We start from the raw sequence: 23,308 nt of genomic DNA, 5'->3' as shown, positions 1-23,308 counted from the left end.
TGTGCTTTTAGGACAAATCACCTGTCTCAGAGGCTCGTTGGCAGCCAGCATGACGACTAACATTTGACATAACTGATGGCTCCAGGGCTGCTGGTATTTCCATCCCCCAGAATAATAAGCCGGATAGCACAGAGAATAAAGGTGGCACTGCCATTTAGACCGTATGTTTTCACTCCTGTGTGGAATTGTTTTGTTAATCTGGTGCCTCGTCGTGATGGGGACAGTGGAAAAAGGGTCAATGCAACATCTTCCAGGAAGATTAAATCTAGTTTATCTTCAAAAAAAAAAACTGAAACAAGTGAGGGATAAAATGTTATCTATTCCCCCTGGGGGAGCAGGATACTCAGCTGCAGTCATAAGACACACAGTCATGCAACAGTAAAAGGGTATTACTGGTAAGGGCATCTCCTTGTTGCTTTGCTGCGACTGAGGCAAGCAAGTGTGCATTTCTCTTTTGTGGTTAGTGTAGTCTGAAGGAAGAAGAAGGTTCATAAATCACACAGGCATGTGACAAATTGATCCCCGCTCTGGCACACTCGCAGGGTTCCATGTTTTGTGTTGTGGATCTTTTTTTCTTTATGTGGGTCACTACATATGTTAAGTCCTTACACAGAAAGGCTTTGAAACGTATTGACAACTTCTCTTCCTTGCCTGTTGAGTGCTGCGCACTGGCTCTAGTCTAGTCATTAAAAAGAACATGATTGAAATGAGATGGTAAATGATAACACCCTCGGGGGAAACTCAGGTGAGTGTACCATCATTTCATAAATGTTCCACTTGAGGTTTTCTCATTATCTTGCATTAACCTATCCAGTCGATATGGCAGTGTGGAACTAGAAGAACATTTCCATTGCCTGGAAATCGTTGACATCGTCTGACCTTCAGTGTTTTCCCTGCCACTCACAGCCTGGTTTGAACAAAGCGAAGGCAGAAACAACAACATTGGTCAGATGGATATAGAATGCCAAACTAATTCATGATACAGAAAATGTTCAATATGTACCTTATTCACTTTAGTGCATTGCAAAATGTTAAGAGACATTTACTCCTGAATGTTTGTCATGAATGTTTGACACATGAAAGACAAATAAATCCTTTACAATGTACTATCATTGATTTATTAACATGTTAAGACATGTTTTAATGAGTCCTCTGACTGTACACCACCACTCTATACAAACAATGTCGTTTAGTGTTGTGAGGACGACAAACGCCTATTACTGACGTTTGATGCAACTAAATTGTCAAATCAGGGCTTTGATTTAAAGATTGTTGTAGCTGCAGATTAGATACAGAATAATGCAGAGATCCTACAATGAATCCATTGTATACGCATGGATATTTATTACCTTTAAAAGATAATTAATAAGCCCTTCTGAGTAGATAGAAATTGTTTTACTGGAATATCAGAGACATCTACTGGCTATGAAAAATACTACAACATAAATTAAAGCTGCAAGCACCAAAGAATGGGACAGATTTTAGATCTGGTACAAAATGTGATGTATATATATCAAAAAATGTTACGAGATCTAAAATATGTCCCATTCTTTGGTGCTTGCAGCTTTAATTTATCTATAAATGTTAAGGCCTTCAAAATAGCAATTTACTTTTAGGAAAAATAATAAGAAATACCTGATGGATAGGCCCTCCACTCTGATTGTTGTTGTTCGGGCCCTAATTAACTATACTAAAAGTCATTGACTGGGATTGGGTTTATTTGTGGATTTGAGTTTTACTCTCACTTAACTTGAGACGGTAACAAGTCGTTTCAGCGGAACATAAAAAATAAAAAACTACTAATAACCACATTTTAATGTCACAACTCTGACGAAAGGGCTTTTGTAATAAAACAGTCGTGCTGTGTCTAAATACAACCATTAATTCTGGTTCGGCACAGCAAAAAATATTTATATTGTTTACAAAAGCATGCAAACAAATATCAAGTGAACACACACAAAAGCTTGAATCACAAAAAAAGTTGCATGTTTGATACATAGTGTTAATGACCTGAGGCACAAACACATGAAACAAATACTACATCAACACATTTCCTCTTTTTAGTCATACAAACAATAAAAGTTGCTCATTCTTTGACTCATGTTGCACCCGAACTAACAGTTATATGGTCTACTAATGAATAGGAGTTGTATTCTATCTTACATAAACATATACTAGCAGTAACTGACGGATTATATGATGAGTCATGTTATTTATGCTAGGACGTTTTACTATATAGATATTGCCTATGTCTTTCATGTTTCACAAACAGAAAAAGAAATAGCACCTGAGCCTGCAGAAACCACCTTTCATTCAAACAATGGTTATCTTGTATTTACATTTCTAAAGCCTGTACAGAAGGCAATATGTGGTGAGGAATGTCAAACATTCAATCAACTGCATCCAACAGTGAATTTCAGCAAATAACAAATATAGTGTAACAAATCTCCAGATCAACAAACAGCACAGTTACTGTACATTAATCATGTATCAATAATCAATCACCTTTAAATCTTTTACAACATGTGAAATTCAGCATTTGTGTGATTCAATAAGTAGGTAACATTAGGTAACTGCTGCCTTTTTGATTAAATCTGTGTAGTAGCCAGTGTACATGTGTGCTCGATCATACGGTATCTATACAGTGGGCACCATGATTCTCTGAGCTTGACTGGTTAAGTATAAATGACATGTTGATTGTCAGTAGTTTAGGAACTAAATAGTGTGGATCCAAAACATGAATCCTGATGTCAACAGCTGTTATTGTAAAGAATGTGGATGAATAGTTTGACCATATTCCAAGTAAAAGAGGGTTGAAAAACAAAAGCAATTTGCTTTCATAAAATTCTTAACTGATAAAAGATCAGCGGTTTTTTCAAATTTAAGATAAAAGTGTTTCACCAAGATACCAACAGTGCTCACTGTATATAAATATTATTTATACAATCACCCTGCCTTTTTGTCATCTCAGTCTCCTAATTATCCTTCATATTATCAAAATAGTTTTTCAGCCAAGCTAAGATCCCTTTAACCTTCTTCTTCTCCCTTGTTCCCTTCTTTTTAACGTGACAACAGTGTCTGATAACTCAGCTGTCTGTGGAACCACTGCCCTTATTCTTATTGCGACTGAGTGGGAAAGTGGACTTGCTCTGAGGCTGGGTCATTTTGCTGGCCAGGTAGACGAAGGGTTCGATCAGGGTTCGGCGTTCCACCACTGACACCTCCCACAGACGCACCTTCTCATTTTTTGCCCAGTTCTGAACCATGTTAGAGTCCACTCTCCTCTCATCCTGCTTGTCCAGCTTGTTACCCAGCACAACAATGGTCACCTGTGGATTAGGGTCAACAGGTTAGTCCCATGTCAATGTAATCTACTGTCGACATCAGTGCATTTTGTCTCAATACTAGCATGAAAACAGCTATGGCAGGTTATCTATTGGGACTTAAAGAGAATCAGGAGTAAATAACATTCAACTGTGTTCAGTCTTTACCTCTTTCTTGTCTCTGTGACGGTCAATGTCCTTCTTGAGGGCCTCCATCCGCTTAAAGGACTCTTTACTGTCAATGCTGTAGACCAGTACAAAGCCATCTGCAAAAGTATAGTAATGTCGAGGAAACTCCATCCCATCCCTGAGTCCGCGGGTGTCATAGAATCGCACCTGCTCTCTTGTGCCACGATCAGTTTCTATAGAGCCGATGTAGATGTCTTCCAGGGTCTCCATGGGCTCTGAACCTAAGCATGCATAACAAATACAGGTAAACATGGTGTAATACTGCGAGAAAAATAAGACATTATAATTAAAACATAAGTGAGAACTTTTAAACTTTGAAGATATCTACCTGCAAAAAAAATGAACATTATCCTTCATGACTTCAATATTCAAATAATATATGCTTGTTTAATGTCTGTTCCCTAATGATTACTAAGTGCATGTTAGATAACTTAACCCTAAAAGTACCAGTATAGCAGGAATATGAATTGCTATCAATATAGTGCATCAGAGACGTGTCAATAGGGTTCGTTTGAACGAATACATCAAAAGTACATTCTTATCATTCAAAAGGAATACCTGCAACATGGTTGGCATACAGCAGTTGTTCCAGTACAGCCGTTTTACCCACTGCAGCCTGGCCACAAACAACCACCTTGCAGCTTTTTCCCATGGCTTATTCTCAGATCGGAATATCTGTGTTTCGGAGAAGGCACACAGGTGGAAAAATGTCAAAAATACTTGATAAGCGACGGTGTTTAGTGCATACAAAAAGCATTCGTTTTGGGTAGCAACATTGGTAATGATGGTGTTATAATCATCGACTGACTAAGAGCAAATAAAGATTACCAAATATAACATTAGTCAAGCTAATATTATTACGGTAACGCTAGCTAGCTGAGTATGCTGACGTGTTTACAGTGTATGAACTGCAACATTAGCATAGCATTAGCTTTCGGTGAAATCCAGGAACAGTATTTTATATACCAAGGTAATGTAACGTGAAACTGACTAACCCGAATCAATATCGTGTCATCAAAAATAGAGAGACACGGGTGTTGGCTACATGCAAGGAGATATGTATAAACATTGGTTTTATGTTTTACTTACAAGCAAACTGCTCTTCTTTCCTAACGGGCTACTTCCTGTTTACACTGTACGTAACGACTGCAGTAAATGGCCCCGCCCCTCCCCATTGACGGCAAAATGGCGAAGGAGAGCTGTGATGAAGTGAACATGGACCCTGATATGGATCTGCTGAGTGACGAGGAATTAGAAAGGTAATACAAATTGTAGCCGTGTTGTCAGCAGCAGAAAAACACATTTATCGAAGCGTATTACTGACATGTGTGATAAGATGCCCTTCAAGCATTAATTTTCTTCGCATTTCGCACCATGTAAGCTAACTAGCGCGCCACCGCTGTACCGCTGAATGCGGGGTCTCGTTTAGCTTGGCTGTCCTCCTCTTTTAGCTAGCTCCTGTGCTGGATTTCTGCTTTACAGCCAGGCACATTGTTCTATCCATGCATTTTTCTCACGGTTCACCAAGATTGAAATATTGCACTCTTTTGCAGTATTACCAGTAGGAAACTTCCAGAATAACTAGTTAATGACCTCTCCTCTCACTGTGGTCGTGATGTAAAACCCATACAGTCTATGTGTAAAATATGACAAGACTTCCAAAAAAAGTAACGGCGTTGGCCCACAGCATGGTGTCAGATGTTGCTGGCTTTGCTCCTTGTCAGCTTCACAAAATAGACTACGTGTAGTAATTTATGCCCTGCCTGCTTGTTAGGCTCTTTCTATGTTTAGCTAACTTTCCAGCAAGCTCTCTAATGCACACTGTCAGTCACAATCCTGGACATGCTCTCTTTACACATGCTTATTAAGGTGATGACTACACTTTTGAATTCAAGGAGCTTTTTTTGCATGGAAAGTTGAAGAACAATGTTGCCAAAGCATCAAGATATTAAGGATATATGTCCATGTGGACACTACACAAATGACAGTGATCAGTGATGTGTTAATTAACACAACATAGAGATATCAATTATGTACACTATAAATATTGTCAGCAAGACATGTCACATGTCACTTTCTCATGGAAGTAATTAATTTTTTTAAAGGCCATTAAGCTGTCTTAAAGTGTACCTTGTTAAAGTAAAGTCGGTCCTTATTTTATCAATCGTTTGCCAATGTAAAATGAAGTACATTTCTGTTTTAGAATCTCCTGTCAAACAGAAACTACATATTAAATTGTACTCTTTTGGTTGCCAGGATTTGTTGTGTCTTCCTTTTTAAATATTTCTGGTCACTGAGCCTATACTGGTTTGGGATCTGTCTTGTCTGCCTTCAATCTCTGACATTAGAGGGATTCTATAACATCATTATCTCTTTTAGGGCCAGATAACTTTAAAATCTACATTTAGTTTTTTCTTTCCAATGTTCCAAACAGGTTTCTTTGAATTGCTTTATTTTATGTCTTTCTGTCCACTTTAACACAGGGATGCAGAGGTCTTCAAGGAGCAAGGCAATGCCTTTTATATCAAGAAGGATTACGCAGAAGCATTCAATTATTACACCAAGGCCATAGGTAATTCAAACAATGTGGGACTTTCTTCCTGTTAGTCGATGGGGTTATTCAGATTTTCCTGTTTGAATAAGAAATAAAAGTTTGAATTCTGTCTGTCCTTGATAGGATGTCAATAACTTGTTTGTTATACAGACATGTGTCCAAAGAATGCAAATTTCTATGGAAACCGGGCAGCCACGCTAATGATGTTGTGTCGGTACAGAGAGGCTTTAGAGGATTCCCAGCAAGCAGTACGACTAGATGACGACTTCATGAAGGTGGGTTACATTATATTAAAGGACAAAATGACTCACAGCTTGCAAACACAATTATAAGTGTCATTTTTGTTTTGCTTACATACACTGTTACTCAGCATCTTTACTCATTTCTTGCTAAGAAATTTCTAACATTTGTCCTAAATGCTGTAGACAATGCATAGAAAAGGGACATCACCGCTTTTTGAAATAGCAGTAATATGTTGTATACAAATTTGGCTTTTTTTTCATCTTTAAATTGTTGTTTATTGTGCGATGTGACTCCTCAATACATTTGTTATAAAACCACACCCCTATGTAATACTGCATGCCTGAATTAAAGTATGTGGTTAAGATATGCTTTAGAGATTTTACCATTTCAAGATTTTTGTTTAATAGATGAATACTTAAGAAATATCACATAACCTGTCTTAAAAGGGTTGTTGCTAACAAATTACTTAATGTGTCTACAGAGGTTGTCAGGGACGTTAGGGGTCATCACGTTGGAAACCCATCTCCTGTGGTTTGTTTATAGCCCAACATAAGCTTTTTTGTTCCAGTGATTCTCTTGCTGAACAACATTTGTCCTTATCATATGTTGGCCAAAGAGGTTATTTTCTGCTGTTATCCAAAACTGACAATAACAATGTGTTGCATTACAAAGGTTTAGGATAAAGCTAATCATGGTTTAATATTACTTCTTTGAACCAGGGAACTGAGTAAAGTTATCAGCTTAGTTTGTAAACTGTAAATCTTTTACCCACAGGGCCACCTGCGAGAGGGCAAGTGCCACCTGACGCTCGGCAATGCAATGGCTGCCAGCCGCTGTTTCCAGAGAGTTCTGGAGCTGGAGCCTGACAACGGCCCGGCTCAGCAGGAGGTGAGACTTACTCAGTTTGACAGAGCGTGAACTGACAACTTTGACATGATTTTCCACTCTCAGACTAGCTTTGGCCAAGCTAGTGCAAATAAAGTGGAAAAAGGCTGATACTTAGCAGCTTAAGACAAGATAAACTAGAGATGGTGTTAATTCTCAATGAGACAACCATGAGGACAGTTTTAGGTTATTGACACCAAAATGCTACTTGCATTGTCCTGGTTTTACAAACGCTAAGCATGGCACAGAAGAGAGGCCATTGGTAGCTGTTTAGCAATACATATACTACAGGTCTTTGAATTTTTTACCTGACTACCACAAATTCCTTACAGGTCAAGAATGCAGAGTCCATCCTTGAATATGAGAGAATGGCAGAGATTGGATTTGAGAAGAGAGACTTCAGGATGGTAAGCTACACATGAGTTAGAATCTAATGATCCCAGTTGTGTGGTTGGTATTTCACCAGTAACACAATATGTGATTGTGTCCAGGTTGTTTTTTGCATGGACCGTGCCTTGGAGTCAGCTGCAGCCTGTCACAGGTTTAAGATACTGAAGGCAGAGTGCTTAGCACTGCTGGGACGCTACCCTGAAGCTCAATCTGTGGCCAGGTAAAGCAGTCATTCTCACAATTAAAAGGTACAAATGAACAGTTTTCGCTTGGTCCCTGCTCCCGTTATGGATGACATTTTACTATCAGTTGCTAAAAGTCTCATCGCTGCGGGGGAGCATATATTAAACATTTAAATGATTTTTTCAGATGTGATCTCACCCTTTAAACATGATGACACAAAATGCTATGTTTTTTGTTATTTCTCCTTTGGTGTCATTTTTGTATTTGTGCTTTTTTTTCACCATAAATAATGTTTTTTTGTTCCTGTTTAGTGATATACTTCGAATGGACTCCACTAACGCTGATGCTCTGTACGTGCGAGGTCTCTGTCTGTACTATGAGGACTGCATTGAAAAGGCTGTCCAGTTCTTTGTTCAAGCCCTGCGCATGGCACCTGACCACGACAAGGCTCGGCTCGCATGCAGAGTAAGTATTATTAATCAAACATATTACAAATAAATTGTGAATTCCCTCTCATCTAATTAAGTCCTATTGAAATTGATGTTACTGTGGCCCAGAGTAGCGTTTAAGGTTGTCCTATGTCTTCTCTTTCCAGAATGCAAAAGCACTAAAAGCCAAGAAGGAGGAGGGGAACAAGGCGTTCAAGGAGGGGAACTTTGAGGCAGCCTGTGAGCTCTACACTCAGGCCCTCACAATAGATCCCAACAACATCAAGACTAACGCCAAGCTGTTCTGTAACAGGGCCACCGTTGGATCGAAGGTGAGGAACATGCACAGGACAGATGCTACTCATTTACATCTGACAAGGTGTTTTGTGTGTCAAACAACTGTACAGGTCATCTTATCATCCTCTGTGTCTATTTGCCTAAAGCCACTGCGAACACATGTGTTGCTAAGGGGGTATTGTAGCGAGGATACTTGTAATTGCAAATGAGTCATTAGATTTGTAAATATTGCATATGAGACTGACAAGAGGAATAGGGAACAGAGACACACGTTTCTTTAGATAAAGGTAAGCAAAGAAATATGATCAACCTTACAAAAATTACAGAACTGCATCCAATGAATTAATATTGATAATAGAAGTCTGATCAGGCAATAATTGATATTTAAGTAAACAAGTTATACTTTGTGTACAACACACACATTCACACCCTAATATAGTTATTCATATGTAAGCACAGGCATTGTTATTGTCGCCATATTATACGATCTTCTGCCACATGAAGAGAATAGTCGGCCATCATTATTTCTCTCTCTGCCCTTCTCTTGCATTATCACACTTCTTTCTTTTTCTTTAAAGCTAAATAAACTAGAACAGGCCATTGAAGACTGCACAAAGGCCATTAAACTGGATGAGACCTACATCAAGGCCTATTTACGGAGAGCACAGTGGTATGTCCCAGTTTTTCTAACTTGCTTGTTAATAGAGAGATTATGTTTTGTCGTACTTTTTCTTCAAACAGAGGACATTATCATTATCTGCACTTCTCATATTGTATTGTTCAAACTGGACTGAGAAACAATTTCACATGTGTGCTCTCTGTGCTGCAGCTTCATGGACACAGAGCAGTATGAAGAGGCAGTGCGAGATTATGAGAAGGTTTACCAAACAGAGAAGACAAAAGGTGAGAATCCATCCCCTCTTTTTTGAAAGCTGACTCAGTTTCGGCATTTTTTAACATGTCCTCCTGTCTTTTTATGTTATCCTCTAGAACATAAGCACTTCCTGAAACAGGCCCAACTGGAGTTGAAGAAAAGCAAGCGGAAAGATTACTACAAAGTGCTTGGAGTGAATAAGAACGCCACAGAGGAGGAAATCAAGAAAGCATACCGCAAACGGGCACTTTTACACCACCCAGGTACTTAACTGAACAGAAAAGTTCCTGTAAAAACAAAGCAATCATTGTGCAATTCAGCGTATACTGCTCGGTATATACATGTGTGTTTATTTCCCTTCTCCTTCCCATCAGACCGTCACAGCGGAGCTAGTCCTGAGTTACAGAAGGAAGAGGAGAAGAAGTTCAAGGAGGTGGGCGAGGCATTCAGCGTGCTGTCAGACCAAAAGAAGAAGACACGCTATGACAGTGGTCAGGATCTGGAGGATGACGGCATGAACATGGGAGGTCAGTTCTGGGCGTTTCTTGTGGTGCGGAAGGGTGAACAGAATAAAGGGAACGGCTGAGCTAATAAACCGCCTTTTTATTATTATTAAAAAGCAGTCTCCATGGTGAGAATATGGCGTGAAAGTTCTCTGCGATTATGTTAATTATTCCTTTTTGTCTCCAGCAGACTTTGATGCCAACAACATTTTCAAGGCATTCTTTGGAGGCCCAGGAGGTTTTAGTTTCGAAAGTCAGAAATGTGAGTTGAGTTTTTAATCTTTTAACCATTTAAATTTGATATCAGATATTGACTTATCTGTTTTACCTTTCAGCATCTGGTCCGGGAAATTTCTTCTTCCAGTTTGGTTAATCGGAGGAGGATTTGTCTACCTAAAGAGTTACTACATCAGGACTTTTCAACAATATCAACCCCCGACCCACCATGCGTATTTAATGACTGGCTAATTGCAAGTCAGTTCCCTGTCTATGCCATTGACTGAATGAATGCAACCCAATGACCACATGCAACAAGTGATGTACAGGCCGTATTGCAACGAGACCAAGTGCACAGGATGAGTTGATAGCATTACTGCTTTTAAATAGTTTTTTATTCTTTTCAGAATGAAACACACTTTAAAGATAGTAATGGCTGCCAACAATGGTGCAAATACTTTCTGATAGCAGAGATTGTGCAGCTATCATATCAGAGCTTTTAGGGATCCATACAGGAAGTGACATCCTTAGGAAACTTTGGAGATGCAACTAAGCCAGCTTTTATCCAGCTCACCTTACTGCTGAGGCGGCACTCTGCATGAAAGTAATAACTTGTTTAATGATTTCTGAAGCAAATCATTTAGACTGTCTCTGTAGAGGCAGACAGTTGGCTGCTACAAATTTGCACTAAAAACTGCCTTCTTGTCATAAGCCAATAGAAGCTCTTCAGCGTTTAGTTTTAAATTCACAGCTGGTGTCTAGACCTCCACTCGCAATACAGCTGAAGCACATTAGAGAGATGGCAGCAGAGACAGCGGTGCTGCCTTTGTTGACGGCAAAGTCCCCCTCCCTTCGTTGCCACAAGTTTTATGTTTGATGTTGCCATTCACAGATTGCTGAATTGTACATTTTACTGGAATGTAAAGTGTTTATTTGTGATTTTTTTTGATTTGTATATTTATTGTAAATTTGCTGTCTAACAGAACCATTGGTGTAAGATGAGGACACTTTTCTCTTAAAGGTTTGCAAGAGTTTATGATCAACCCTTTGACACAAATTCAGGAAGATAATTGTTTTTGCTTGGCCTGCACATAATATTATGCTGAGATTATGCTCCATGTGTTCATTGACTGTGAAGCAAGCTATCAAATGTTACTCAATTCACCATATGACCATAAGAAAATAACCTATGTGTTTGCTATTGTCTAAGAAAGTCAGGCAGTGTGCGATGGTTTATACCTGGTAAAGTTCAGTTACTTCCTGATGAGTGTTGTTGTTCTATTGGTGTACTTGATGAAGAAAAGAAAAGCAACCTCATCTTTACTCATTGTTTTTGCCCTTATGGTGAGACCATCCTCTTTATCCTTAAAAAAGTACCAGCCAAGTCAATAAAGTTGGTCTCTTCTGGGTTTCCTCTAAACAGTTTTTCTTTCTTTGAGTTGCATAACAATTAAAACTTGAGATAATCTATAGATATTGAGTATTTGTGCCTAGAACAATGTTAGTATTATTAGTATTTGAAAAGATTATTACAACAAAATATGGTTGTTACAAATATAATTGTTTACATGTCATAAAGATGTATGTGTAATACGTAGGTCGTGAAGAAGATGGCACTGTTTCCCACTCTCGGTTTGTTATGTTGTTGCTAGGATACCATTTGACCGGAAACGCTTATGAGTTAAACACACGCTAAAGTTAATGTCTGCACAACAGTTTACCTAAAAATGTCAGACACAGGCCTAGATCAAGATGGACAGAAACCAAAAGGCGTATTCTCCACTTTAATGGCTGATGGAGATTGGATGTACACTAAAGGGGAGTACAAAAAGGCGATACAAAGCTATACAACGGTAAGTAACGTTAGTTACTAGCTAAGTAAGGTTAGCTACCTATGCAGGGTGAGTAGCCTACAACAACACACGTTTATCACGGTATGGTGATAACTACAGAACATTTTAAAATTAAAATACGTTAAGGATGTCAATGCACATTTAAAATACATTTTAAGGCCAAGTGTCCAAAATAGACTCTGAAAGTACTCAACAACATAACACAAAAAAAGGAGAAGAACAACACAGTCATTCAGATACAACAAGGGTAAGAAATATAAGTGCTTTAAGGTACACGCGTTTGTGTGGTGGAAAAGGGGTATATATAAAAAGCACCATTGACCAACAATATAAATATTGTTTTGATATACAAGGTAAGTGTTTCTTTAACCTGTACACAAAGCGAATATGTGTGTTGGGAGCAACCCAAAGAAAGGCATATCCTTTTATATCCGACTCAAACCACTGCAACCCGCTCTACAACGATGGCAAGACAAGTGTAGGCTACTCAAGGGCAAAAAAGTAACATTAAGGTAACTTGAAGTCAGAAACTTGCTTTCTGCATGCTTCTTAGGTAACATTAAGCTGTCTTTGGCTCTTTTCTGCTGTAACAATTTCTCCTCTGTGGGACTAATAAAGGTATTCTGATTCTGATAAACCAATGGGCTCCTGTTATTTCTTTTAGATTAGATTATGTGAGAACCATGTGATCTTTGGAGTTTGTCCAAAACATATTTTCTCATTGAACTGTGATTTGTTATTTTTCATTGTCCTGACAAATGCAGCAATGTATAGGCAACATACTGTAGGTATAAATACACCTTTCGTTTATTTATTTAATAATTGTAACAGTTAACAGAGTAATGTCATGCATGGAAATAGACTTTTATTTTTTCCTGAGAGCATCATGTAATGACTATTTGTTTGTATTGTTCTAGGCACTGACTTTAAAGCCTGATGATAAGACATGCTACGTTGGCCGATGCAAATGTTACCTGAAGATGGGGCAATCTGAAAACGCTTTGAAGGATGCAGAGGCTTCACTCAAAGAAGACAAGTCATTTTTTGAGGTAACCTAGGTGACAGAAATGTTAATGCCTGTTAAAGTTGTCTTATATTTACAGAGAGCCAACAACCCTACACCCAGTGTAAATATGAAATCAGTTATAAAAAGTGAATCTAATGCATGTTTATTTTACTCTGATTTTTTTTAGGGATTGTACCAGAAAGCAGAGGCCTTGTACTACATGGGGGAATTTGAATTTGGGCTGGTGTTTTACCACAGAGGACAAAAACTACGTCCACAAATACAGGAGTTCAGACTGGGTATCCAGAAAGCACAGGAGGCCATAGAAAACTCTGTTGCAAGTAAGTAATTTGAAAATAACACAAAACTGTAGTTACAAAATAACCTCAAACAAAACACATCTTCAAACAATCCTCCTCACACCTAAAAACATTCGTTCTTATCTGGCATCTTCTAGGCCCTTCCTCTGTAAAACTGGAGATAAAAGGGGACCTATCATTTTTACAAAAAGATGAGGAGGTAAGTCTTTTTTGTATTCCCCTTTTTATAACCCAGTATTTACCAGGAAAGGTGAAGGTAGAGTGGCTGTAAGTATACGTGTCCACATTTCCTAGACTGAACATGTATTGGTATGCAAAGTTCAACCCTGATGCACAATACTGTTTTCTTTTATAATGGGTAAAGAGGGCCCAACCAATAGCTGCTATTCTGAATCTGACCACGGAGAAAAAACTGCAGACAAAGAACACGCCCAAAAGTGAGAAGACAACCAAACAACTGCTTGGAGAGTTTTACAGTGATAAGAAGTATCTAGAAACCCTGCTCAAAGATGAAGGTACTGGGGGGTTTGGGGGATTTGCTTACTGCTGTGATTTTGTTTCTGTACATATTTCATTTGCTGGCAGTACAGATATTGAAAATGACCAAAATTAAATTGTTTATTTTCACTTCTTTAAGACTAATATCTAAAAGTGTTGCACAATGATCTGCAGATCTGGTAAAAGGCAAGACAAAAAGTGGGGAGCGACTTCAGGACGTCATTCAGGGCTGCCTCACATACCTTGACGTTTGCACGGAGTTTTGGAACCAGGAGAGACCTATTTGTGCACAAAAAAAGGAGCGCAAGGTCAAGCAAAACAATGGTACTAAAGGGCACAGCGCACCCTCTGAGACTGTTCAGTTTCTTCTGAAGAGCCTGGATGACATTGATGCAGGTAAGGCAGGCTTCTGGCTGATTTTGTCACCCTTGGTGTTTTTTTAAGTCTGCAAAAAATGGCTTTCTGTATGTTGCTTGTCGTAGAGTTGACATCAGGAAATGCAGAAGGTAGCCTGATGAAGGCAGAAGAAGTCATGAAGGTAGTGCAGGGCTGGTCCGAGAAAGAGGTGCCTAATAAGAAAGAGGTTATTGGCAGCCTGCATAGTTGTATTGGGAATGCCTTGATCGACCTGGGAGACATGGACAAAGCTTTGGCGCATCATCAAAAAGACTTGGAGTTGGCTAAGCAGTGGTGAGAATGTACAGTTAGACACAACATAAGTGAATATATTTGACAGCAAAACATCACATTTCTAATAATGTTTTTGTGTCAACAGCAAACTCCCAGATGCAATGTCCAGGGCTCTGGACAACATTGGGCGGGTTTACGCCCAAATTGGACAGTTCGCACAAGCCATCGAGTTGTAAGCTAAACTGCAGCTGTCCTTTGCAAAGCATGTTTGTTTACCGTTATCTTGTAATCACACCTCTCAACATGCATGACTGAAGATTAGTATATTGATTATTGTATCTTTTGATGAACATTAGTTTCATTTTATTTTCTGTGTCTGTTTCAAATTCAGCTGGGAGATTAAGGTTCCCTTGGTCTGTGGTGGTTTGGAAAAGACCTGGTTGTTTCATGAGATCGGCAGGTGTTACCTGGAGCTCAATCGCCACGAAGAAGCCCGAGCCTATGGCGTCCGCTCAGTGGCTGCTGCCGATGAAATTGCTGATGAGAAATGGCAGATGAATGGCCATGTTTTGGTGGCACAAGCAGAATGTAATTATCTGTTTTTTATGTAATACTATTCGACATTGTCTAATATTTATAATTTGAGAAACTGTGACATGTTATCTTATTACTCAATATTTCATGTATTTATATGTAATTAGTGTCAGTTGTCAATCAATGATCCATCTGATAAATCAATTCCCTTCTGTTTCTCTCAGTGAAACTTGGAAACTTTGGATCAGGTGTCTTTCACTTTGAGAGAGCTTTGACTCAGGCCAGATTGCAAGAAGATGACTCTGCCACTAATGTCATTCAGAAGGTTTCCTCTTTGTTGTCTATGCTTGTCTTCGCCATATTTTGTAGTTCCATTTAAGGAAATATTTGTTTTGCTGAAATGTATCATTCTGTTTTCAGGCCCTTGATGAAGCCAAGCAACACCTTCCACAGTGAGGATGACCATCGCAAGATGTGTGGTGCTTGAGTGTTAATTAAGCAGAAGGCATACAGAAAACACATATAATAAAATGGAAAATTGTAGAATAAAAAGATATCAATAAAAGGAAACTGGCAACTGAGATATTATAATTTTCTTAAAATGCATGAATGCATTTTGATGGTCGCCTTAGAAACACATTTTTCAATAGAACTGTTTTAAGACACTATCATTGATAAGCAAGACCCAGTTTTATTGATGTAATAACTTCTTAAAGGTCACACACGTTAACCAGATCCTGGATCTCAGGGTTGTACTGTAATTCTATCACTTATTTCAGCTAACATTGAGCTCACAACGCCATAGAGTAGTGATTGTGCATACTGTTCTGTGAAGTAAAATATATGTATATGGGGAAGTGTTGTGAAGCTCAATATCTGGCCTACATCCTTATTTTCAGTTATCTCCATATACAAAATACAGAGGGATCTTATCACACGTTTTTACATGCACACCGCTACCTGCCATCCATAAACCTTGTTTGCTCTTGATAGCTTATAAGTTCCCCATACAGAGCTACTTGCTGCAGGGAACTTCCTCTTTCTGAGACAGTAAAATAGCAATTAATGTTCATTTCCTGCTTTTGATAATAGCTTACTTTTTCCATATATATATATATATATATATATATATATATATATATATATATATATGTAGTTCTTTTTTACGAATGTGAAACAAAGTACAGTGGTACACAGTTTAATTTCAAAGGGTTTGGTAACGTCAAGTATGTTTAATTTTTTATTTATTAAGATATAGTTCTGAGCCTGAAAATTGTGCAAGTAGCCCTAAGTAAAGATTTCCACAACCATTTTTCATGTGCACTTTGTCACTTCATTTATGTGTTACATAGCTGTGTCAATGATCTTTTGCATATTTATTTATTAGCTTACAGACTACGTAAGGCACACACAAAATACGAGAGAACTGATAACAACAACAAAACTAAATGATTTTTTTACACTTCATATTATTTATTTATTTTCAAACTATACAAAAAAGTTTTTAAATATATGTAAATGAAAAATAGTTAAATGAATTTGGAGAAATGCTACAAAGCTGTGTCAATATTTTTTTTGCATATTGTTGTATTAGCTTACAGGCACACACAAAATACGAGAGAACTGATAACAACAACAAAAGTAAAGCATTTTTTACACTTCATATTATTGTTATTTTTTTCATATTTTAAATCTTCTCCAGTGGCGTCCTTCCGGTCCTCAGGGGCGTGCCCGTGACCACGCCCAGTTGCGCGTTACCGGGAATTTCCGTTTTCCTCTTGAAGAGCGAAGCGGGTGCATGTGTGTGCCAGGGTTTGCCTTGTCATTGTATCCTGAGAGAAACGCGTGGTCAGCGGCCACCGACAGCTCCACTGCAGCCTTACCGGTAAGCTGGCATTTCAGCAAACAAAAGCCTTTCATACAGAGTGCTACTGCTCGTCCTTCATGTAATAGTTACTTAATAATTGCATAGACAGCCTGCAAAAAGTTGCTCCAATAACATACAGTGATTTGTAAACGCCAGAAAGACATGATGTTAGGACGTGGCGCTGTAGCTCGTGATGATATAGCCAGCATTACTGACTGCCAGGCTAAATTGTTTTTGTCTAGCGTGCTAGGTGCACGCCACTCCCCGCCTGGCCACATTGTGCAGTTAGTAAAAATGCAAGAATTTGGGTTTTCTCTGTGTAAAACAAATCAAATCAAAACAATATTTGAGCTCACTTGGACGCCGTCTTCGAAACTTATTTCATAAAGCAATATTCTTAATTACATTTTGTATTTAATCTAAACTTGCTACCATAATGGCTCGATGCGACATTTACTGATACTGTACCCTCCTTTTCATATCGAAAGAGATAACGTTTAATACATGTGAAAGTGTCCTTATTTTACCTTTTATTTCAGTTTACTTTCGCTTTTTGTGTATTCCCCAACTGGAAAAATACTGTTAAATGTTTGTCTTTGTTGACACATTGGGTTGCAGTGAGAGCTTCCCCTTCTGTCTCATGACACACTGTGGTTTCACACGTAGGCCTATGTTTAATCCAGTCTTTATTACCACATATTTCACTAAAATGTCAAATAACCTGGCACACGGTGGAGGTCACAATACAATGAAGTCATCATTTTTCAGCATTGCCCCGTTTTTTAAGTGCCCTTTGTCTATTTACTGTAAAGGTTATTGCGGAGGTAATTTAGCAATAGTAAGGTATAGTGTTGTTGCAGGCAGGCTTGTGTGTCTATAACACTGTCTTTGTGTTTTTAAGACATTTTAATTATTATTTGATTGAGCTGTGGTGCCTAAATGTTGCCCACCACTCCTACTGTATGCCCAAGGGTATAACACCTCTACTGAACCCAAGTGTCCACGTCTTGCACATTGAAAATGTCTAAAACGTTTATTATATTATAAAAAAATCCACCTCCTTTAACTCCCGTCTCTTTCTCAAATCATTGATATTGGGTAACTTCCTGTTTGAGACATTTAAAACCACAGTCCTTATAAAACAATTTGATTTTGGCCTCTAGAAGGGTCTGACAAAATGCAGTCGGAAGTGAAAGTATAAAAGCATATTCCCTTTTTTTTTTATTTCAGTTCAACCAATTTCAGTCAGCTTTAATTTAGAATTATGCTGTACCACAGGGCCAAAGTTTCTCAATCTTGTATCTATTTAAAAATGGTTTCCAAATTCATCATTGATCTAAATATATCATTTCTCTCTTCTCTAATTTTACATTTAAGGTACATGGTTCTGAGTTAAGTCCGACTTTAGGCTAGACATGGACACTGGAAAGAGTGTCGAGGTTTTAAATGCATCAGAAAGTCCACAGCAAGAGGACACTGACATGGAAAAAGGGATTGTGTCAAAGTTGGAGACTCCAGAAGAATTCTCAGAGCCTGAGAACCCCCCAGCTGTTGAGGAAGAGACCGAGCAGCTGGCGGTGAATGGCCATGATAAAGAAGTCATAAACTTGACAGAAACAGAAGAGTTGATTGTGACAGAAAATGTTGTGCTTTCTGAGGAAAAAACTAAAATGGGGGACAACTTGCCCACAGAAAAATCTGAAATGGAGTCTGAGGCTAGTTTGGTGGCTGCACCAGAACTAGATGAGTCATCTGAAAAGATCTCTGAGCCACATGCAGCTCTACAGGCAGAACCAGAAAACATCCAGCTCTTGCCAGAGAATGACCCAGAACCTGTGCCAGTGCAAACACCTCTGGCCGACAGTGCCCCTAAACCAGAGCCAGAGAAATTGGCAGAATCAGTTCCACAAGCTGAACCACAAGAGCAAACATTGCCTGAACCAACTGCGCTGCTGCCGGCAGTAGATAAGCAGTCTCCTAGCAAAGAGGAGGTAATGTCAGAACAAGTGGAAACTGAGACAGAATTGCAGATGACATTAACTAGTGGGAAAGAAGAAGTTCCAGAAGAGAGGGTTGTGGAAAAAGATATCCTAATTGAGCCTACAAAGGAAGTGGCAGAAGAAAAAGTGGCGGAGACTGTGTTGGTAGCAGGAGAAAAAGTGGCGGAGACTGTATTCGTGGCAGAGGTTGCCTCAGAGAAGCCAACAGAAGCTGTGACATTGGCTGAGGCAGCAGAGCCAACAAAGGTTGTGGAAGAAGAAAAAGCAGCTGAGACTGTGTTGGTAGCAGAAGTTTCCTCAGGAAAGCCAACAGAAGTGGTTCCATTGAAAGAAGAGGCATCTGTGAAACCTTCAGAGGCCGAGAAGGAAGTTGAACCAGAAAAATCAGTGGAGTCTGATACTCTGAAAGGAGCTGAAACATCTGAGAAGAACGATGCTGAGGTTCAGAAGGAAGAGGATGCAGTCCCTGCATCTGGCTCCCTGGCCTTTGCCCTCCTGGAACAACAGAAAACCAAAGACTCCATGCGGACCTCTCGTACACTTGTCGTCCTCAGAGGCCTTCCAGGAAGTGGTAAAAGCTTCCTGGCGCGTGCCATAGCAGATGCCTACGAAGACCACTGCACTCTTATCACTGCTGATGACCATGGTATAAAGCCAGAGAATCCAGAATCCTCTGTGGATGGGTACAAGGCTCTGGATGAGGCTGTGGTTGCCTGCTGCACTGCAGGGACCACCTCCTCTGTGCTGATAGTGGTGGATGACACCAACCACACCCAGGATCGGCTGGCTCGCATGGGGGAACTTGCCGAGCAACACCACCTTGTTAGTGTCTTTTTGGAGCCACTTACTGAATGGAGCCGAGATCCAGCTCAGCTAACTAAGAAGACCAAGCGTGGACTGGAGGAGGCCCAACTGGAGACCATGAGGGGTCCACTAGAGGAAATGTCCCTTCCTCTCTTCTTTGGCTGGTTTCTTCTCTCCTCCGTCCAGGACAAAGTCCGATGCACATCAATGGACTTCCTGAAAACTCTGGACACATTGGAGGCCTTCAAGAAACACTTGAGTGACTGTGAGTGTATCTTATGTTGTGTTAATTTATTGCAAACTATTACGTTTTTAATATGTTTGCCATGACTAAAATGCAACCAATATCGTCTTGTGTTTAAAGTCACTGGGAAAGCTGAGAAGGAGGTGGATTTGGAACAATACTTTCAGGCCAAAGGAACCCTCCATTGCACTACGAAATTCTGTGACTACGGAAAAGCTCCTGGTGCCAAAGAATATGCTCAGAACACAGTAAGATCTGTCATATTATACTTGCTTAATATGTGTATTTATTTTATTTTGCAGTAAGTTACCAGATAAATATCAATTTGATGGCTTGATGTGTGCAAATATTAGTGTAAGTGAACAACTGACTTATAAAGAGATGTTTTACAATGAATTGAGATATATATTTTCTAAACTCTTCAATTGGCATACTTCATCACGCTACATCTCACATGTTAATAGCTAGCTCGTTACAAATAAACTTCCCTTTTTGAAATGTTCCGCCCCTTTACAACCCTAGTTTATAAGCTGTTAATAAGTGTTTTATTTTGTGCATTGTTATTGCTCATTTCAAGGAGTTTTCTCATCCTATTCTTTCCTCTGCTCTTCAGGCGGTAAAAGAATTCTACGGTTCTGCATTCGAGTTGTCCCTGAGTGCCCTCTTTGTGACTCCTCGCACTGTTGGTGCCAGAGTGTCCCTCACCGAGGAGCAGCTTCTGCTGTGGCCAGCTGATCCCGAAGAGGAGGCAGGGTCCACCTCCCTGCCGCGGGGAAGCCGTGCACACATCACCCTGGGATGTGCCGAGCATGTTGAGCCAGTTCAAACGGGTCTGGATCTGCTCGAGATCCTGACCCTGCAGCAGGAGGGCCAGCAGGGGGAGCCCATCGAGGAGATGGAGCTTGGCTCGCTGACCTATTACGGCGAAGGAAGGTGGCTGCTCACCCTCAGGGAGCCGATCTGCACCCCGGCCTGCTTCTCCAGCTTCTACGGGCGCAAGGAGGTAGAGCTGACCAAAAAAGAACCAGAGAAGAAGAAGAAGCAAAAGTGTACCATACTGTAAATGGCAAACATGGGGATGTGTGGCCGGGATGACTGGTGAATTACGGTTAGGCTTACTCTGTGCAAGGTTTGTGGGTTTCAGTTATAGCCACCCTAAATCCACAAGCTGTGTGCCTTTTTTACTGTTGATTTCCACCACAACCTAAGATGCCTTTAATACAGACAGGCTTGTTGTCAACGTTTTTCGGTATCTTGTTTCACAGATCTGTTGCATTTCCTGGCTATTTGATGAGGAGGTAGCTGCAGTTTTAGACTAATGTAGTATAGCATCCCCCTACAGGTCCACAGTTATCAACAACATAGATTTCCTCCTCGGTACATGTCTTGTCTCTCAGTATTCAGATGTTAAAAAATAGGTACTTTCATTGCATGCATCCCAGTATTGGCATAATAGCAACTGTAAGCCTTTCTAAAAGAACCTTTGCCGCTTAGTTGTAAGTGAAAAAGATTAGCTGTCACTTCGGGTCGTGTGTGTGTGTGTGTGCTGCCTATTAAATAATTGTTACAACAGCATATGGGCCAAAGTTAGCTAATTGATTAAGTGTATTAAAATGTATGTCATTAATTGAGGTCCTTCCTTGTAAAATCTTTGCACAGTGCATAGTTTAAAGGGAGAATGCTGATAAATTGTGTTTGTTTTAACAGCTTGCACTTAGTTCTTATCAAATGCTGTGAATCCAGGTTCATATTTTGCAATCTTTTCTACTGTTCAAGGCTGCATCATTGATCTGTTTTATTGTCTTTGAACAGCACTTCCATGTATTGCATTTCAATTTGTATCCTTTGTGACTAATTGTTGAAGGACAGTTCCTACTTTGTAGCTCTTGCGAATCACTATTTTTGCACTTGTTTTGTACACTTAATAAAAAAGAACATGCTTTGCTCCAATTACGCAGTCTGTTGTATGTTCAGTACCGCTGTTTGGTTATTAACATGCAGGCTAGTTGCTGCAAGTTTATTTGCACATGGTCATTTTCTTAAAGTATCCGGCTGTAGTTAACCATATAAACCAGCAGAGGGCACCCATTCTTTGTTCAGTGTGTACTGACAAGTTGTAAAAGGTTTAACCGATGAATCTGTATTAGCTTCTGGTGCATTGTGTGCACAACTGTACTTTAAAGCTTTCATCCCATTTGTTTTACCCAATGCATTTGTGCTTCATCTCTTAGGTTATTTTTGCACCTTATTAGAGTGACTGCCACAATTGCCAAACAATGTAGGTTAAAACAAATACTGCTTTCTGTTTATACATCTTTACTAAACAGTGGGGATATACTTAGACATTTCTGCAGTCAGCATTTGACTTGACACAAATGATTGTAAGGTATTAGAACCAACACATACTTAGCAAACACAAAATAAAAGTTATAATTTTGTGGAATGGCTTGTTATGTTTTCATTATCATTTATCTACATTTTGTATGCACAAATCCCTTTTAATGTTGCAGCTGGTAAAGGTGGAGCTTGTGTAACATATTTATTTCCTGATAGCTTTTGAATTTCATAGAAGGATCAATAAAGTCTTCTCTATAATAATAATACGTGTTTTGGATTGCGTTTTAGTCCATACTAAAGGTATTTTGTATAGTTAGTTAGTTACTTTTACAGTAATGAGTAAATGTACTTTGTTACTTTCCAACCTTCTCTACAAAAATCTATTTCATTTAAATAAATGTAAAATACAAAGAAAATGCCATTAAAACATGTTTTATCATGCACAAATCTCCATACATTAAATGTAAACTTGTTGCTAACCATAACTCAAAGACTGTTTTAATACTATAAGTGCCAATTAACTGAAATATGAAAACGTGTGTGTGCTCTCCACCACATCCTTGAAAAGATAACTGGTATTGGTTTATGGTCAAGGACAGGTAAAAGAGCATGACCTGGTGCTCCGCATTCACATTGTCCCCTCACAGTGCACGATGGTCCGTGCAGGACACCTGATGTGTTGGCTGTGTGCAAGATGAAGCGATTTCCTCATTGGTTGCTGTGTACATAAAGAACAATGTCAACCAATCATCATCAGCCCTCCTTCTCAAAGTCTCGTGTGTGTTTGTGCGAGTGCACAAGACGAAGAAGAAGAAACAATGATACCTTCAAGTACTCCACGTAATAACTGTTGTTGATTTTGTCCAATAATCTTATTTTATTATATGTGAAGTTTATGGAAAATTCAAGGGCTTTTGATCAAACGTATTCAAATGATGTACTTGTGTTCCTTCCTGTCTCAAAATATGATGAACTTGTATTTGTTTCTGCTAAAAAAGATTTGGGGTTTTTCTGAGCACTTCGAGTTGCACATTAATTCTGAAAAGGATTTTACCCAAGCAATGTTTTACATTCGCTTTCAATGTAGTATCCACAGTATGTTTAAGTAGCCTACATTTATTTAAATAAAT

General features: G+C 39.2%; 4 protein-coding genes across 7 annotated transcripts; 3 read left to right on the top strand and 1 right to left on the bottom strand.

Annotated features, from left to right (window-relative positions):
• Positions 1-1,797: 1,797 nt before the first annotated feature.
• nkiras2 (NFKB inhibitor interacting Ras-like 2) lies at positions 1,798-4,729 on the bottom strand. Of its 2 annotated transcripts, none has more exons than XM_079646543.1 (4): positions 4,602-4,729; positions 4,071-4,187; positions 3,492-3,733; positions 1,798-3,329 (listed from the first exon to the last, which is right to left on the bottom strand). In XM_079646543.1, exons 2-4 carry the CDS (start codon positions 4,162-4,164, stop codon positions 3,087-3,089), a joined length of 579 nt encoding a protein of 192 aa, XP_079502669.1. In that variant the 5' UTR covers positions 4,165-4,187; positions 4,602-4,729; the 3' UTR covers positions 1,798-3,086. The 2 variants fall into 2 exon arrangements, with proteins under 2 accessions (XP_079502669.1, XP_079502670.1); XM_079646544.1 differs by having other exon boundaries at positions 4,508-4,632.
• On the top strand, positions 4,649-11,505 carry dnajc7 (DnaJ (Hsp40) homolog, subfamily C, member 7). 3 transcript variants are annotated; one of them, XM_079646540.1, is made up of 14 exons: positions 4,649-4,771; positions 5,996-6,084; positions 6,217-6,341; positions 7,084-7,197; positions 7,527-7,601; positions 7,686-7,804; positions 8,079-8,232; positions 8,363-8,527; positions 9,071-9,162; positions 9,322-9,395; positions 9,483-9,629; positions 9,741-9,893; positions 10,060-10,131; positions 10,205-11,505. In XM_079646540.1, exons 1-14 carry the CDS (start codon positions 4,668-4,670, stop codon positions 10,240-10,242), a joined length of 1,521 nt encoding a protein of 506 aa, XP_079502666.1. In that variant the 5' UTR covers positions 4,649-4,667; the 3' UTR covers positions 10,243-11,505. The 3 variants fall into 3 exon arrangements, with proteins under 3 accessions (XP_079502666.1, XP_079502665.1, XP_079502667.1); XM_079646539.1 differs by having other exon boundaries at positions 10,057-10,131; XM_079646541.1 differs by having other exon boundaries at positions 4,732-4,771; positions 6,190-6,341; positions 10,057-10,131.
• Positions 11,506-11,696: 191 nt separating this feature from the next.
• odad4 (outer dynein arm docking complex subunit 4) lies at positions 11,697-16,023 on the top strand. Its single transcript, XM_079646542.1, has 11 exons — positions 11,697-11,938; positions 12,856-12,987; positions 13,132-13,285; positions 13,402-13,463; positions 13,629-13,779; positions 13,937-14,158; positions 14,245-14,452; positions 14,538-14,624; positions 14,784-14,980; positions 15,151-15,251; positions 15,347-16,023. The coding sequence occupies exons 1-11, from the start codon at positions 11,813-11,815 to the stop codon at positions 15,380-15,382; spliced, it is 1,476 nt and encodes a 491-aa protein (XP_079502668.1). The 5' UTR covers positions 11,697-11,812; the 3' UTR covers positions 15,383-16,023.
• Positions 16,024-16,657: 634 nt separating this feature from the next.
• cnp (2'',3''-cyclic nucleotide 3'' phosphodiesterase) lies at positions 16,658-21,791 on the top strand. The gene is made up of 4 exons (XM_079643350.1): positions 16,658-16,811; positions 18,171-19,862; positions 19,962-20,089; positions 20,455-21,791. The coding sequence occupies exons 2-4, from the start codon at positions 18,209-18,211 to the stop codon at positions 20,902-20,904; spliced, it is 2,232 nt and encodes a 743-aa protein (XP_079499476.1). The 5' UTR covers positions 16,658-16,811; positions 18,171-18,208; the 3' UTR covers positions 20,905-21,791.
• Positions 21,792-23,308: the final 1,517 nt, after the last annotated feature.

This window comes from Notothenia rossii (genome assembly GCF_949606895.1).
Source record: "Notothenia rossii genome assembly, chromosome: 8".
In the NCBI taxonomy this organism is placed as follows: domain Eukaryota; kingdom Metazoa; phylum Chordata; class Actinopteri; order Perciformes; family Nototheniidae; genus Notothenia; species Notothenia rossii.
This window is presented reverse-complemented; position numbering and strand designations above follow the sequence as displayed.

Excerpts from the sequence above, each read along its gene's own strand:
- odad4 (XM_079646542.1), top strand. The coding sequence starts at position 11,813 with ATGTCAGACACAGGCCTAGATCAAGATGGACAGAAACCAAAAGGCGTA. Across the intron at positions 13,286-13,401 it reads CATAGAAAACTCTGTTGCAA|GCCCTTCCTCTGTAAAACTG; the intron begins GTAAGTAATTTG and ends GGCATCTTCTAG. Across the intron at positions 14,159-14,244 it reads CCTGGATGACATTGATGCAG|AGTTGACATCAGGAAATGCA; the intron begins GTAAGGCAGGCT and ends TGCTTGTCGTAG.
- dnajc7 (XM_079646539.1), top strand. The coding sequence starts at position 4,668 with ATGGCCCCGCCCCTCCCCATTGACGGCAAAATGGCGAAGGAGAGCTGT. Across the intron at positions 8,233-8,362 it reads AGGCTCGGCTCGCATGCAGA|AATGCAAAAGCACTAAAAGC; the intron begins GTAAGTATTATT and ends TTCTCTTTCCAG. Across the intron at positions 9,163-9,321 it reads TATTTACGGAGAGCACAGTG|CTTCATGGACACAGAGCAGT; the intron begins GTATGTCCCAGT and ends TCTGTGCTGCAG.
- cnp (XM_079643350.1), top strand. The coding sequence starts at position 18,209 with ATGGACACTGGAAAGAGTGTCGAGGTTTTAAATGCATCAGAAAGTCCA. Across the intron at positions 19,863-19,961 it reads CAAGAAACACTTGAGTGACT|TCACTGGGAAAGCTGAGAAG; the intron begins GTGAGTGTATCT and ends TTGTGTTTAAAG. Across the intron at positions 20,090-20,454 it reads AAGAATATGCTCAGAACACA|GCGGTAAAAGAATTCTACGG; the intron begins GTAAGATCTGTC and ends TCTGCTCTTCAG.
- nkiras2 (XM_079646543.1), bottom strand. The coding sequence starts at position 4,164 with ATGGGAAAAAGCTGCAAGGTGGTTGTTTGTGGCCAGGCTGCAGTGGGT. Across the intron at positions 3,734-4,070 it reads GTATGCCAACCATGTTGCAG|GTTCAGAGCCCATGGAGACC; the intron begins GTATTCCTTTTG and ends ATGCATGCTTAG. Across the intron at positions 3,330-3,491 it reads GTCACAGAGACAAGAAAGAG|GTGACCATTGTTGTGCTGGG; the intron begins GTAAAGACTGAA and ends CCTAATCCACAG.